Source organism: Tachysurus vachellii, chromosome 9, assembly GCF_030014155.1.
Source record: "Tachysurus vachellii isolate PV-2020 chromosome 9, HZAU_Pvac_v1, whole genome shotgun sequence".
NCBI classification, from domain to species: domain Eukaryota; kingdom Metazoa; phylum Chordata; class Actinopteri; order Siluriformes; family Bagridae; genus Tachysurus; species Tachysurus vachellii.
This window is the reverse complement of record NC_083468.1, coordinates 15721651-15738478: the sequence shown is the minus strand read 5'-3', so window position 1 is coordinate 15738478 and position 16828 is coordinate 15721651. Positions and strand designations below refer to the sequence as shown.

Genomic DNA, 16828 nt, shown 5'->3' with positions numbered 1-16828 from the left:
ACAGCTTGCGTTACTGGTCAGGGTAACAGTGCTTCTTTAATCGTTGTGCTTGGAGGAAACAGGACAATTCTGTGAACCTCATCAGACACCTATCTCACAATTCACCATCAGTGGTTGACTTTAATCTCTTCTGTACATATGAACAAAATTGAGTTTAAAAGTATACTTGATTATCCTAAGTGTTTAATTAAGAAGAACAAATCAAAAATTCATAGTAAATTCATCAACAGTGGCTGATGCACACGGGTCAAAGTTTAAGCAAGTCCTGACTCAGCACACATTCCATGGGCAACTAAAACTACTCATTATGGCTTTACAGACAAAAGAAGGACTTGTGTTGCACTGACGTTACTTATTGCCACATTCAGTTCACTTTGAAACAAGTGAGGAAAAACTGACCAAAACATTATATTAGAAACACTATGTACAGTTTTTTTAAGCTCTTCAATATACAAGCGCATCACCACATCCACTAGTTTATATATAACATTTAAGTTCCTATTTTTTATTTACACATATTTGGTAAAACCCTGATTAATTTAACAATATGTAGAACCAATCTTGCAACTATTTAAACATAAAATACTGAATCTGAAATCTGAAAATTCTTATTGGCAAAAGAAGAAACACTCATTTTTTTCCTTTGATTACCTAAAAGCTCACAAAGCACTTCTTTTATTATTCTTCCAAGATAAGTTTTCTTTTTTCCCTTTCAAACTTGATACTTCAACATTGAAATATAATAAAACTATGGTCCCAAAGTACATAAGGTAATATAGTGTAACAAGTATAGACAACATTTATTATAAATATTAAAAAGCTGTCAGTAACACAGTTTGAAGGAAGTTTACAGAGATATAGGGTTGGAAAAGGGAGTCTATTCACGATTATTGTAGTTTTTGTGTACGTTAGAGTTAAGGATCCAGATCTCCTCTTCTGGGTGTTTGTTTCTGTTGTTAGTTTGGGTCTGCCTTGTTCTGCTGCTCATGTGGGATCTGCTGCTGTGTGTTTGAGAGAGACGGATGCTGCTGCTGCTGCTGCTAGTGGGGGTGGAGGTATCGATGGATCGGTTGGAGCTGCTGGGGGTCTGCTGATGGCCCTTGCTGCTGGGGATCGGCAGCTGAGATTTGGGCCTGGCAACTCGGCGTGGGGACGTGTGGACATTTTCTGAGTGACTGCTGTTAATCTGTCAACGATCCACGTATTTAATCATGTATTAAACAGAACTAGACGTACACACACACACACAGTATAATACTGGCTCATAGCTAATATAATCAGATCATTTCAATGGTAGCTACAATCTGTTTAAATGTGACAGAGAAAGTGAAAGGATGGTTACCACACTCCTGTTTTCTTCAAACTACCACATTTTCTTCTTCTTGGATTTTATTTTACCCGATCAATTTCCTTAGTTTAGAGATTCTTATCCCTTATGACTCCCTCAAAAATCTAGGTTGGATTTCAAGCCCCATCTGTCAGGATTCCTCTCACTTTATACTATTGCAACATTTTTCATCATGAAGGCTATCAAATGTACAGAAGAACATGGCATTGCTGCATCATGCTGCACACTGTCATGCTAGTTAGATTTAAATTAAGAGTATGTGCTACTTGTAAACCTATTATGAAACACCTATACTGAGAGAGAGAGAGAGAGAGAGAGAGAGAGAGAGCGAGAGAGAGTGAAAGAGAGAGAGTGAAAGAGAGAGACAGAGAGAGCGAGAGAGAGACTTAATGATTTGTACATTTTTTGTGTCAAATTTTAATCATTGACATATGCAACAGTGCTTTTATGTAAATTTTAAATGGCAACAGTAGAAGTCGTATATTGATTATCTGCAGGTTTTAATAATCTGGATTAAGTTCCTCTGGGAACCATGCTCACTAATGAACTTATAAAGTACTAGGTTGTTAGCTGATGAATGGAATCAGAGGGGTTTAATCAGTAAAACACACTGGAGTTCTCAGGCAATTAATTATCTGTTCATTCTGTAGAAATCATGCTGGTTTTACCTGCTGCACTGGATGCTGGGTAATCTCTAAACTGCTGTGTTCTCTTCTGGCTTGCGCTTGCAGTTCAGAGTAGCTGTGCTCCACCTTTCTCTGATGTGTATCACGACTTGGGCCAGGGAGCATAATAAAGTCCTCTTGGGACACAGTAATCTGCAGCAGAAGAAAAACACATGTCTTTAATAGATATCTACATAATGTGGATTTATAGTGTTCCACAATGCTAAATGTTACAAGGTTTCTATGATGTTAGTTAATAATAAAATGCTGTTTTACCAGCAAAGTGTTTTGGTCAGAACCGAAGCAACTAAAAAACTGAAGCACCTGCATGACACAATATAACACCAATTTACTGTTCACTGGGTACAAAAGGGTCCAGACTTGCAGCATTTGTACTTAATGATATGATGAAATACCTTGCTTATATCTGGCTCAGATTTGCTGGAGCACAAAGTCTGGAGTTCCCTGATCAGGTCGCTCTCATCATCAGAGCAAAGAGTAAAACCAGCCGAATCCCCGACACTGACTCTGGTGATGCACAATCAAAAGTCACATCCATCCAAATAACCCAAAATACGTGTGTGAGTGAGTCTAATGAATGAACACTGCCCTCTGCTGGTAATACAGCAGAGAAACAAACCTGGGATGATTGGCATTTGTCATTAGATGAGTGTCTGAACTGGACACAGACCCTAAAGAAAAAAAAAGATTAAAAAGTGTTACTTTAATTGATTAATATGTAGTGAATAATAATAAAAAAAAACTCAAGTGTTGTTGTTCAGTCCTTAATATGACATAACACCTAAAGGGGTTGACAACAGATTTTCTCTGACCTTCTTCGACTGAACTGTTGGAGCCTATTCCGGATGCAGGACTTGCTTTTTTTCTTGGACTGGTGTTGGATCGTCTCCACGCAGCACTATCACGCCCTTTTCGCCCACCTTTCCTGTAGGAGTAGCTAATGGAGGAGAGTGGAAAACATCCACCACGGAACTCTGGCAAAAGCCGGTTGATCTCTGAATGACATTTATATACAGAAAGAGGCAAGTGTAAAATTCTCTGAGTGCATTAGCATATCGGTCACAATAACAGTACACAGGAAACGCAGTATTCTTGATAACCCAATAGCTCCTAAAAATGTTTGTAATCTACAAGAAGACTGAGATTGTATAATACATATAGAGAGAATCTCTAATATGAACCATGTGACCTTATAAGCTTTAAACTTTCACTGTACAAAATGTAATTTAGTTTAATTAGCTTAAATAAGACATTAAGCAACTTGCTAGTACAAAGAAAATCTGTGCTACGGAAATGTAATATGGTGGGAATTCTGCATTTGTTTGTGACAAAGACACACAAGCTTACTAGAAGTTTGATACAAAATGTGTTACTGTAGCTGACATTGCAGCACATGATGACATGGTGTGAAACAGCATGTATAACAAGGCACCTTTGTGTGTTATTGTTCCTCAGTGTTTTAGTACTGTACCTGATCTGTCCAGGGGGCAGCTGTGCAGCACAGCTTTATTCAGGACAATGTTGAGAGCTGCTCGCACTACCGCCCTCTGCCCTGGACTTAGGCTTTTGTTGCTAGGAGACCGTCGTTGCAAAGGAGAGTGCTTGGCTGTTACCCTAGAGACGACAGCATCCTCAATGCGTGGGACCACCAGAACATTCCACAGACGTGCCAACCACCTGCGAGGAAGCACAAGCAGTGCAACAGAGACCATAGGCCACCATGGACATAGAACTGTGACAACAAGCCAAAATGAAATTGTGCAAATCAAATGCACTCACTTTATGATGGAATATCTCTGCAAAACTGGACATGAGAGAAAAACATAAGGGCCAAGCAGGGCCTCAGGGGTTCCTAGGTGAGAGAGGCAGCTGTTGAGCTGCTGCCAGACTGAACACACCCAGGACAGTGTTCTGTGCACAGGCTCATCAGGGGTCCAGGGTTGGCCCTGAGACTGCAACCAGCACAAATATGTTAAAATGAAAGAAAAATTCAAAAGAAAGTCTTGGATGTTATTAACAATTGCTACCAACAATGAGTGAATTAGTTTGCTGTGTTATTGCCTCTGTTGTTTTCAGCAGTTTTTGTACTTATTGTACAGTACAGCTAGATTTCCTACCTGATTAAAAAGAACAGTTCTTCATAATGGAGACAATTACAAACAACAGTTCATAAAATTAAGACTACAAAAATGAGGGCTGACCTTGTGGAGAAGTTTCCTGCGGAGGTGGCGTCCCAGCATGCTGCTGAGCGGCTCGGTGTCCCAGCGCAGTTGCACCCAGCGGAAGTGCTGCTGCAGTCGCAACTCAGCACCCTGCAGCCTTGGCTTGGCCAGAGTGCCGATTAGAAAACTGCCCTCTTGGAAGTAGTACAATCGCTCCACACCTACGGGCCAAAAGATGGTGAGTCAGAAATGTCTTACATAACTGAGGCACAATAAAGATTCTAGTCAACATATCCTGTGATTATAGCAAACCATAAAATATACTCAAATTTAATTTTTAGAATCACTTGCATGTATGGCATCAACTGGCGCTTACATTGCTAATAATCTCTGACAAAAAAAAATGTACTTTCATTTTTTTTTTTCTGGGTAATGACCGAGACTTAATGTATTTAAAAATAAAATTTAAATGGTTGCTATAAAGATATTCTGAGACAGAACACTCCTGAATAATAGACAGAAGAAGAGAGTTAAAGGAGTGTTTCATCTCATTCTCTCGCAGTCTCACCATGGTTTAGAGAGAGTGAGCAGAGTGAGCCTCGGTTCTCCAGTGCCTCACATAGATTCTCCAGCATGTGGCTAAGAGAATGAGCTCTCTCCAGTCCCTCTAGCACCACCACCACACATCGGCCTACCACAGGCTCCTGAACACACACCAGGAACCCTGACAAATCACAACAAATTACTCTGGTTTGATTTTATATACAACAACAACAACAATCTGATTCTTATACAGTAAATGTATATTATATATAATACTAATAAATGCAACAGAGTTAAAAAGAAGATCCTACCACAATTGATGAAGGTCTCCAACAGGTGATCTTTAGACTGACCCTCAGCTATCTCCACACGGATAATATCACAGCCGATCCCCATGGCCTCTTGTCTGTGCTGAGCAGTGTGTACACAAACATAAGCAAAAACACAACTGGATAACAGATCAAGTGCAAATACTTCCAGTCAGAGGTACTGTCTGATTCAGTAAAACAACTAACAAGCTATTGGGCTCTGTGGTATGTATTAAAATGCTGAGCCACCAGTTGACCTCAATTTTGAATCAAGATGGCATAATGGAGAGGTCTCTGAAAGAGAATACGTTATTTAGCCTCAGATGGCATGTACTACAGCCACAAAGTCTGCTTCCTCTAACATGACATAATGACTAAAGCAACACAGATTTATGGAAAAGATATCAGGTAATTAGGGTTTGAAATAGGTTGATCTGAAACTCCCATTCAGTGACTGATGCCTGAGCAGTGTCACATGTATATTAAAAAAACAGAAAAACAACTGTTCTTTAGATGAACGACAATGTCAATGTCAATGCAGGACACGACCAGGCCGTCAGCAAGCACAGAAACTTTGCCTAATATCTAAGTAATAAACTTTATTGTTCCTTACTTTTATGTGATGCCTGTTTGTAATCCATTATAACCAACATAAATTAACATCACAGTTTTAGATGTAAATTTACGCTCGAAAGGCGTATACATATTTATTAAATAATTCATTTTAAAAAATCAGCATACTTTTGTTCTTTCTCCTACCTTGATGTGGTTAGCAATCTGGTTGGCGATGTACTCCTGAAAACTTCCCTCCAGTCCATGGAAAATAACATTACGATATTGTTCAACCTAACCAAAAGACAGTAGGCAAAAAGGACATTTTGAGTTCAATTAAATGAATCAAAATGTTGCCTAGATTAACTAGTCATTTGCCCAGGCTATACTTTGCTGTGCGTGTGTGTATATGTGTTATGTGTATGTGTGACGGGGGAAATGAGTCCGTATCTAAAAACAGGACCCCTAGCTTTAGATAAGGAACGCTTTCTACTAAATCTGTGTGTGTAAAATGCAGCATACCAGGCGCACATAATTCTGCAGCAGCGGGAGAGGGATTAACGAGTCATAGGTCATGTCATCCAGAGCACACTCTGACAGACCTGATACAAAGGGAAAAGAATGACAGAAGCTGAAAATCAGCATGCCAAGGATCTGGGAGAGATTGTATGATGAAACACTTGACTAGACTGCCTTAATGTACTTTTAAAAATGACAGAACCTTCTGGAGTCTTGGTGTTATAAAGGCATGTCTAGGGATAACTTGAATAAATCTTTAGTAATTATTAGTTATAATTCTTTAATTAATAGATGATTTATTTACTCTGGTGAAGTCTTATGTTTATTGTTTACTTTGACACAGATAAGCCTAAATCCTAGAGGGAGTACTTGATCTGTTGGCAAATTTTTGTTAATGGGATTCCTTCATTAGGGAAAGAAATCTATTTTCATCCACTGGTGTGGTTTTAGATGGTCTGCAGTCCTTCTGAAACAAATAGTTGATTTAGTCAATCCTAATGTTTCTACCATACATTTGTTTAGATTTTTTTTTTTAGCCAAATGATGGCTTGCTTCACTGGAAAATACCAGCTCTTTAGACTTGAGTGTAATCAACAACAAATCAGTCTAGAACTCTAGACCTAAATTATATATCCTCAAATTCATGTCTGCACTTTGAGCTCAAATCCAGTATTCAGTATATTGATGTAGACAACTAAATTTACAAGAATTCTGACATCTTTCAAGCCCTATATTTTATGACCATCCAACAATATAGCACTACTCAATAGAGAAATCAATATCAGGTTGAGACTGAAAATGTAAAGCTTTCGATTAAAATGTGTTTTGCACTACGTACCTTTGAGGTGGAGAGAAATCCGCTGGCTCAATCGCTTACGGATCATGTCCCAAGGGGACTGCGTCAGCTCCTGCCCAGGGAGCCAGACAGCAGAACCTGCAGTACACACAAAGCATGCATTAAAAGGTAGATGTGCAATAGGCAACATGGAAATGTAATTCTCAGTGACTGCTGAGCTTTCAGTATGTTGACAGAGATGACAGTGCTGCATAAATCTAATCTGCACCAGCTGACTGTTCAGAATTTCGTCTCTCAAGAATAAACCCATATCCACATATATAAATGTTATTTTCATATAATAAATTAAACTATTATTATATACGTAAATATTTTTACATTTTTAAAGAACCAATATTGACTGATTCCGGAGGGCTCCTTATTCAGTGAACATAAACTAAACCCCCTGAACTTGAAAACCCCTATCAACTAAACAACCTAAATATAAGGAACTGAAATCTGGAAAACAAAAACAAGACAAACAAGATATAGAAGGCCATTTAGATGAAAGAGGTGGGTGAGGATCTTGGTTTATTTTCAGAAGCCATGCATGACAACAATAAAGCCAGGCCAAGCTCAATTAGTCCTTAATGCCAACTCTTTCCCTACTTGGCCCAGAGTGACTTTGGATAACATCCAGGGAACAGAGCCATTTTAAAGGCTGTGTCAGCCTGTGTGGGGCTAATTATATTAAAAGTGTACATGCTTGGAAGGGCAAATGTTTTTGTTTATTTTGCAAGTCAGTACACACACACACACGCACGCACACACACATGCACAACAATAAACCAGCTTTAACTACATAGTCCATCATACAATATAATATCTATTACTGTATCTATATCACAGCAATTGCAATTATAACAAGAGTCAACATACAGTCGTGAACCTAGAAGGTTTTTAAGAATATAAATAGATCTCTATTTTTACAATTGAACAAATACAGTTTTTATTTATGGCCATAAAATAAACAATGGTGCATCTTGCAAAATAAACTATTTTTTTTTTTTTTTTTTTAGATGTGTATGACATTTGGAAGTATAGTAACTGATACATGAAAAGTAATGGGCAGGGGTAAGCCGGAGAATCTTACAACTGTCAAGCTTCCAAAACTCTTCAGAGAACAGAAAAGAGTCTAGAAGCATTTATAAAGGAAAAATATTGACAGAAACGTTTAGAAAGTTTTACATATTTTACATCGTTGCTTGATCTTAAGATTTAAATAATGATTGCAAAAGTTTATGTAGAGATAATTTGTGCTTTTAAGAAGTCAATATGAAAACTGTATTTGCAAAAGTATCTATTTACGTTACGCAAGTCAAAAATACTGATAAAAATGTAATTAAAACTTAATAAATAACCAAGAACATTTTTCGGAAGCAGTTGCTGCTTACAACACTAGACTAGACACAACACAAGAGATGCTTTTGGTTTATAGATAACAAGGTGATTTCTGGAGCTCACCTATCTTCACCGAGGCCACACTGTCTGAGGATATACCCAGAAGAATGTCTGCTCCTCTCAGTCCCTCCTGCAGCTCCCAACTCCCACACACCAGGTGCAGGTGATAAGTTAGCTGGTGACTCAGGATTCGCCATAACTCTGTCCAGCTGGTGCAACGCTGGATGCTAGCAGTGCCAATAGTTGTGCCATCCTCCAAGAGATCGACAGGACACAGGTGCTCATGTGAGCCCATGTACACCTGCACCACCACCCTGTAGCAGTCTGACAGAGTGGGCATCATGAAGCAAGAGGTATTAAGAGAAGAGGTTTACCAAGGATTACTTTAAAGCTTATATACATTTACATTGTTTAGCCAACACCCTTTTCCAGAGCAACTAACATTTTAGTCTCATTTTATACAACTGAGCAATTGAGCGTTTAGGTGCCTTGCTCGGCATTGGCAGCTTGGTGGACCTGGGACTCAAACTCACAACCTTCCAATTGGTAATCCAACACCACAAGCACTAGGGTACCACATCCCAAACAGGGTTCGTTTTGTAATATACAAAACCTTTAATGCAGCTTAGTCAAGAGCTTCAGGAGTCCTAGAGAGTTAGCTGATCATTACGATTCTCAAATTGTTAAGTCCCACAGTGCTGTGTGGATGACTTCAATTATGTCGGATTACAGCTTAAAATTTGCATCCAATACATTTGCACGTTAATGAGCATATATTCTGCCACAGGAACACTAACAGCACTATACTATAAACATATTACAAAATCTACAGAAGGTGACCTGCCATCTGAAATGAGCAATTAGTTATTTTTTGTTTTTTTTATGCTCCTTCTACACACAGGACAAATCCCAAAGGTCTTTTTTTCAATAAATATGCTCAGTGCATGAGGCATTCTAGAGAGAGCACTGAATAAAAGATTGCCATTTCAGCAAATTCCATGCACAAAGGGAGGAAGTGGGAATTGAATCACCAACCCCAGAGGTGTAACGCAAAATTGCTAACCATTAAGCGTACCATTTTTCCAAATGTTTAAGAGATGACTGATTTGACAGACTAGCTTAAGGTAGTAAAACATGACATGGGCAATCTTAGATATTTTCTTCACCAATGAATATTTTAAATTTGACAAACATTCAAATTGGATACAAATAGAGAATTCTGTTCTGTGTGAAGGCTACTTAAAGCCAATCATCCACTATTGGACTACTGAAGCATATGGACATGCACCAGAGGGGTTCTTTGTAAGTGATGTCATTGAAGTGTATATATGGCTTATTTTGAAGAACTAACAACATAAATGCCCAAATAAACACACACACAAGCACACACAAGCACACACACAAGCACACACAAGCACACACACAAGCACACACACTCACCCAGGTTTTCCAGCAGGTTTTTGCAGTCATCTGTAGCCACATCATGTATAGTGCGGTTGCATTTGTCCCGCTTCTCAATGTCCTGTTGGCTGTGGCTGCACAATACTTCCAGGCATTTCTGAAAGTACATCAGGGAGATGTATATACATGTGAAAGTGACAATTTAACTGTGACAGTTGAATTACAGACAGTTGACAAATTAAAGGAAGAAACCTTCGCCCTGTATGGCCATTTGAATCCTCTTGTCATCTAAACACCGACTAATGTATCTGTAGAATCTGTCACTGTGTATTGAACTTAAGGTTCCCCAGCACCTTATGATGTCACTCATTTTTAGATTACTATAGAGACTCAATGGAAGCCTCAAGCAAAGATCAGAGTAGCAGAGTTACAGTGAGTACTCCTGATTGTGTGAGTGCGTACAGTATATGTAAACTTCCATCACCTTGTAGCCTCTGGATGCAGCGATGTGGGCAGCAGTCCACCCATCCTGGTTGGCAAGGTTGAGGGTATGATGGGTCATGACTGGTCTGGGGTGTGTTTGCTGGGCGCCTATGCTGTCCACTGAGCCACCCGTCTCAGCACGAGGAGACGGATGATAGAGCAGAAGCTTCAGTGCATCTACATGACCGGAGCTCACTGCTGCGTGAAGTGCAGAGCAGCTAACCTGTGTGCAAGAAACCCACCGATAAAGGCAAAGTATTGTAGTTCATGGACTGGAACAAATACTAAATAAATCATGCAGACTCAAAACACATGCAAAGCAAGCAAAGTAGAAAAAAACAACAACTGTATTTATCTGACAGAGATAAACATTAGCCAAGAGATTGCATCAAGGGCATTATTAGGCTCTAATAAAACATGAAGCACATTCTACAATATATTCTAAAATGACCCTCAATTATGGTCACTACAGGAACAAATTCTATTGAAACCCTGCTTCTCAGTGAGTGTCATAAATAAACTCACAGCAGTAATGTGTGAACGGTTTGCTCCAGCATCCAGCAGGGCTCTCACACACTCTGTGCTGCCATGCTCAGTGGCCAGGATCAGTGCAGTCTGACCCCCTACACACTCACGCTCCACCTCCGTGCCATGTTCCAGCAGAGCTCTCACACACCTGTAAGTATGCATCCAGTTGCAATGATGGCTGCATCTAATCTAGTTTCACTTTGAAATAAATAGATCAAGTTAGGATCTAAGAGCAGAGCACAAGTACACCAAGGCATGATAGTAATTTGCCAGTGTTGTGTCATGCCTGTCTGTATTTATAACACAGAAGGACAAGCCTGACTTGTGATCAGCAGAGAATGGAAACAGCAGTCATTGGATATTGGAACAAGAGTTTGCTGAATTCATTGTGACAAAAACTCTGTCATAGTTCTTTGAGTTTTCCCTTACACAAAATATTTAAACATATTTAGACAATTTATTTCCATCCACTATGTTGGACAGTGTAGTATAATGATAATATGATTCAATATGATCCAGATTCAGTATTCCCGGACTAGGATAAGATAGTTTGTTGAAGGTCAATGAACAAATGTATACATAGATCTGTGCCACTTTTTATATATAGGAGACTATATAGATTGCAGGAACGATCACTGAGAATATTATATACGTTATATATCATATGCCACCAAACACTCACATTCGTGCAATTACGCTAAACCAGGCAATTATGTTGGAGGAATTCAGTATATAAAAGCATGCAGACACAGGTCAAGAGTTTCAGTTAATCTTAAATTAGGATGTTTAAAAAAATGACATTTGTTGGTTCCAGACAGGCTGCCTTGCGTATCTGAGACTCATTGGTATCTTCTGGTGTTTTTCATGCTCAGAGCTGACACAGTGTGAAAACAACAACAAAAAACGAAACATTCAGCAAGCAGAAATGCCATGTTGACAAGAGAGGTCAGAGGACAATGGCCAGAATGGCTGGTGTTGACAGAAAGACTGCAGTAACTTAAATAACTACTTTGGCATGTTTTTCTGGGGAGGTGGAGGAAACCCAAAAAGACACAGGGAGAACAAGCCAAACTACATGAAGAGATTAACCCAGGCAGAAATCAAACCAGGAACCCTGGAGCTGAATGCTTTGTATGGAGCAGCAGCAGGGAGATCTGCTCACCCATGGTGTCCATTTGCAGCAGCAATGTGTAAGGAGGTAAATCCATTTTCAGCAGAAGCATCAGCAGATGCACCCGAACTCAGCAGCAGTTTCAAGCATTCTATAGGAGAGGAAGATTCAGTACACACACACACACACACACACACACACAGAGTGTAACTATGTGGTGCATTAAATTTGTTCATTCATAAATAAGAATGCCTCTTAAACCCAAGGGTAACAGACTGCATTACCTCGTTGGAATTATACAGCTTTAGCAATACATCATAGTGCATCCATACCTGTGTGTCCATTTTGAGCAGCAGAAAACAAGGCAGAGGTTAGGTCTTGTTGGAGGTGACTAATATCCATTGATGGATCTTGATTAAGCAGCATAGACAATAAAGTGACATTTCCCTGGGAAGCAGCTTGGAGCAAAAGGGTGTGCCCGTCATCCAGGGGGACGGGTTCACCGCAGGTTAACGGGGGGACTATGGAGGGACACCAGCCTGAGAGAGGCAAGTGACAGCAGTTACGTTACTAAAGTATATTAAGAGGTTGCACCAAAATGTTCTCCTCAACTGCAACAGTCACCTAATTCTGTCCTGCCGACATTCACAAACTGAATAAACTGGACCAGATATAAGAGATGACTTCGGAAAAAAAACCCCAAAAAAACAACCAGCATAAAATTAAAATTAATAATTTGAACTTAAAATGAATTAGATATCTTTAATTAAAGTCAGCTTTGCAACAGTTTGCAGGAGACTGTTTCAGTAGAGGTCATATTTTGGCATGGCACCAGAAACTTGGCATGGCACTAAAAACATTTAAAATTCTGTCTATCCTAAAGGTCACATTTTGATGCTAAAATGATATGAAATGCTTAAGATGATATGGAGTGCTTAAGAAAAGCAATATAATGATGCAAAATCAGATGAAGCACATTCTAACTCTGACAGAGGATTGGAGAGATAAATAAGTAAACTGAAAGGTGTGTGATTGTAAATAACTTGTCTAGAGAAAGGCTTTTTATCTCTGTTAGTTAGCAGAGAGCAAGTGCAAGACTAAATAAGTAACAAAATGAAATATTACATTTTGAAGATAAGAGGATTTAAATAAGGCACATAAGCAACGAAGGACACTACAAGGAGGAGAAGTGAAGGCTATCGCAAGTGGAAATCAATATTAGCTAGTGAGAAAACAGCAGTAAAATACTCAGCTCCTTAGTGTAGTGAGAATGTTTTCTGTCATACATACAAAGACCTTCTTTTATCAGATATGAGTAGACTATGATACTTGGTAGATCATGATACTATGTAGGTTTTTGTATGTAGGTCTTGTGTGCAGGCTAAATATTAAGTATCAAAACTGTGTGTAATTTGGTTCCTGTATTAATTAATATACATTAATCCATTTGTTTGTACTATTTATGTTATATTGTGCATTTCTATACCAATTTCCCTTTTCTTTCATGCTAGTGCAATGGTGTTTTTCAAGAGAAAAATGTTTAGTATAATATAATATTATATTATTTCAAATAAGGAATAATTGCTTTGATTTTGGATTATTTTTAATAATTTTAAATATACTGATTCTGGAATTTTCTTTAATACTTAAAAGAATAATTAATTAAATAACTAAATAACTAACTAACTAACTAAATAAATAAACAAACAAACAAGCAAACAAACATATTTAGTCTATAGTAATGACACATCATTTTAGTTAAGTGTAACAGAAAATCTCATGCAGGACAAAAGTATCAGTCTGAATTTCAACAGATGAGGAAAAGAAACAAACAAAAAGCTGTGTGCACGAACAGGCACTGCAGGTGATTGGGTTAATAGTAGGGTAGACAGGAACAGGCACATGCTGTAGACAGATGGAAGTGGAGGGAACAAAAGGGAAAGAGCAGCATCTGGCATCAGCTTCAGAGTGGAGTAGCTTACAGCAAAGTATCCTCAAGAGCCAGCTGTTCATGTGAAGATTGACGCTTCAACCCCGAACCCATTTACACATTGCTACTACAAGCTATGTGAAAATGTATATCGTTTTTGGTTTTGCTGATTTTCCTTTTTAAAAGTAACTCATGACTTCTTGATATACAGTACATCTTGCTGGCTATGGAACTTTTGGAAGTAAGTCTAAGTGGTACATAATATCTACTTTCTATATTTTTGTTGGTGTACAGTCTCTGTTTATTAACCTCCCATTGAGTTCAGGAGGCACATAATGGCCTTGGAAAGAAAGCACTGCACAGGAGTGAAGAGGTAGTAAAAGGGTGGGGGACCTACATATGTCTTTACCTGATGCTGCTGCCAGGGGGCTGCCCGGGAGCTGGGGGCTATGGGATGAAATACTAGCAGAATTTACAGAAGGGCTACTGACAATGGTAGCGGTGGTGGAGGACGTGGTGGTGACAGGGGAACAATCCACACATGCTGCCGCCATCTGCGGCTCCCGAAGCCTGCCAGGGCAGGGCTCACCCACCTGAGATGCAGTCAAGGCTGGCACCGCACCCCCCAGATCCAGGGAGGGTTTAGGTGGAAGCTGAGGGGTGCTGGCCGACTTAGGTGGTCCTACCCCATGCCCAACCGCTGGGGACCTGCTGGCTTCACCAACTACTTTTATTGGTGGGTGAGGAGGCGATGGTGTCTGAGATAGTCCAGGTTTTTTTGGTGGGATGGGAGGTGGATTGCCTCTGTCGATACGTGCCACTGTAGGTGACTTAATGCCAATCTGTGGATGACCCAGACGACCAGCAAAAGGTCCTCCCTCTGAAGCAGAATGGGATAGCCCAGGCCGAAGGGCTGTGGGAGGGCCTGCTGTAGGTGGACTGGTAAAACGTGAAAGAACTTGTGTGACTGTGTGACGTGCCTGCTGCTTGGCAGCAAAGTTGTCCCTGTTGGTTGGGGACAGGTCTCGTGATGGGGGGCCTTGGTTGGACATGCCATTTTGGTCCTGCTCTGAAGCCGAAGGCTGGAATTTATAGCGGGCTGCCTGAACACGTGACCCTGTAGGCAGGGCAGAAGCAGTGCCAGGTGAATGTAAACTGTGAGCAGAATTCAGTGCTGTCTGGCTCTCCCCTCCATTCTCTGCCTGAGTGCTTCCATGGTGTAGACCCCTCACATTAGTAGGCGTTTTAGGGAGGTTCATGCTAGTGTAGCTGGTGCCTGTAGGCTTCACAGGGATGCTCAGTGGCAGTTTCTTAGGCATTTCATTCTCAGGAGGTGGGTCTGTCTGTGAGGCAGCTGCTCTGCAGCTGGGTGCCTCGGTGCCCACAGCAACTGATGCTATGCTCTTGGGTTTTACTGGTGTGGTTCCAGGTGCAGAGACTGCTGCTGGGGACAAAGTTGGAACATCTTTGACCCGCTCTGTCCTGAGCTGCTTTACCTGTTGGTGGAGACTTTCAGTTTCAGCACGCAATTCAGCAGCACGGCTCTCCTCACGGCTAAGTCGTGCACGCAGTTGCTCACGTTCGGTGTCAAACTCGGCCAGCTGCTTCTCCATTTCTGCTTCCATCTGCTGGCTGCGTTTGCGCTCATTGGCCAGCTCCTCTTCTAGGCGGCTTGAAGTACGACCCTCTTGCTCAGAAGATGATGAGAGCTCTTCAACTCTTTGGCTCTCCTCTACCACACGTGCTGCCAACTGCTTGCACTCACGCACCAGCATCATCACCACGTGCTTATTCTTCTCACGCTCGTCCTTCAGCTGCGCTGAAAGTTTGCGATGCTCCTGCTCCAGACTCTGTAACTGCATTTTCTCCAACTCCAACTACAGAAAACATAAACACAGCACATAGTTAAGAAATGCTTATTCAGATTATACTTATTACTGATCGTTATGAGAGTTAAAACACAGATTATAGCCAGCCTGAGCACCAGGGACAAACAAACAGATTATGTTTCTAGATGAGTAGTTTTTATTTCATTATTTTCTCCACTGAACAACCACATTCAGTAAGCTGCTAGTAGAAGTCACCTGTGGATCTTTTGTAATATTTAAACACGTGCTTCAGTCTGGTGAACCCTAATGCTGTAACTATAATGCACACTTAATCTTCTGAATCCCACAGCCTAGGGGCAATCTGGCTACTGGTAGATTGACCTTTTCATGAGACAGATGGATCTTTGAAGAATTAGAAACAGTGATGAAAATGAGGTTTTGGTGGTGAAAGCACCAATCAGTGTTAGAAATCTGCTTATTTAAGTTTACATTAAACACAAAATCTAAACCAACCTTTAGTGAAATAGTCTGTGTGTGTGATAAAGGTGGGCCACAAAAAAAACAGTGAAAGAATAAAAGGAACGCTGATCTTGCCGATCAGTATTAAACATTGTACACATAAATGGTAACGAGTGGTGTTTATAATAGACACCTCAAATAAAAATGTATAGTGTTTTAATATGTTGTTTTTTTAGTTGAGGTGTCTATTATAAACATAAATCATTACCAAACAGATCATTATTATCACAGCAATAGATTATTGCATATTAACATGGAAAGGGGTGCAGAAATGCCTAAAGGCAGTAAAGCCTGAACTAGTAAAAAAAATTACTTATTCATATAGAAAAAACTCCAATGAAGAATTGCATCTTCTTCTGGGAACATAATTCATAACAATGAATAGACATGCTTTCCGAGTGAGGACCAAAAGAGCACATAGCACCTGTGCTCATAAATATATTAACAATGTGACAACAGACAAAACCAAAGTTATTATCCCAAACAGTTGCATGTCTGCGATCTTAGCGCAGCAACTCCACAATAATGAGAGTTATTAAATTCATATTATCCACCAGAGAGTCTGGCATATGAGTGTTTCGCAATTTCATAGCATGAAACAAGTGATCTGTCACCATAACAACCAAGAGTGTAAATGTTTATTCTTGGAAAAGAAGATGAGTCTTCTCTTTTT

General features: G+C 39.9%; 1 protein-coding gene across 2 annotated transcripts in view; it reads right to left on the bottom strand.

The window, feature by feature from the left end:
* Positions 1-17: 17 nt before the first annotated feature.
* cttnbp2 (cortactin binding protein 2) overlaps positions 18-16828 on the bottom strand; it is a 39114-nt gene continuing 22303 nt past the window's right edge. For both annotated transcript variants that reach the window (XM_060877894.1, XM_060877895.1), the window contains 20 exons: positions 14217-15684; positions 12210-12416; positions 11929-12028; positions 10764-10914; positions 10240-10461; positions 9795-9912; positions 8418-8678; positions 6957-7052; positions 6122-6201; positions 5807-5893; positions 5051-5150; positions 4765-4920; positions 4236-4417; positions 3814-3986; positions 3506-3711; positions 2847-3029; positions 2654-2705; positions 2430-2541; positions 2017-2166; positions 18-1186 (listed from right to left, as the gene is read on the bottom strand). In XM_060877894.1, the coding sequence (XP_060733877.1) occupies positions 878-1186; positions 2017-2166; positions 2430-2541; positions 2654-2705; positions 2847-3029; positions 3506-3711; positions 3814-3986; positions 4236-4417; positions 4765-4920; positions 5051-5150; positions 5807-5893; positions 6122-6201; positions 6957-7052; positions 8418-8678; positions 9795-9912; positions 10240-10461; positions 10764-10914; positions 11929-12028; positions 12210-12416; positions 14217-15684 (4413 nt within the window). In that variant the 3' untranslated portion in view covers positions 18-877. The remainder of the gene's footprint in view (positions 1187-2016; positions 2167-2429; positions 2542-2653; positions 2706-2846; positions 3030-3505; positions 3712-3813; positions 3987-4235; positions 4418-4764; positions 4921-5050; positions 5151-5806; positions 5894-6121; positions 6202-6956; positions 7053-8417; positions 8679-9794; positions 9913-10239; positions 10462-10763; positions 10915-11928; positions 12029-12209; positions 12417-14216; positions 15685-16828) is intronic.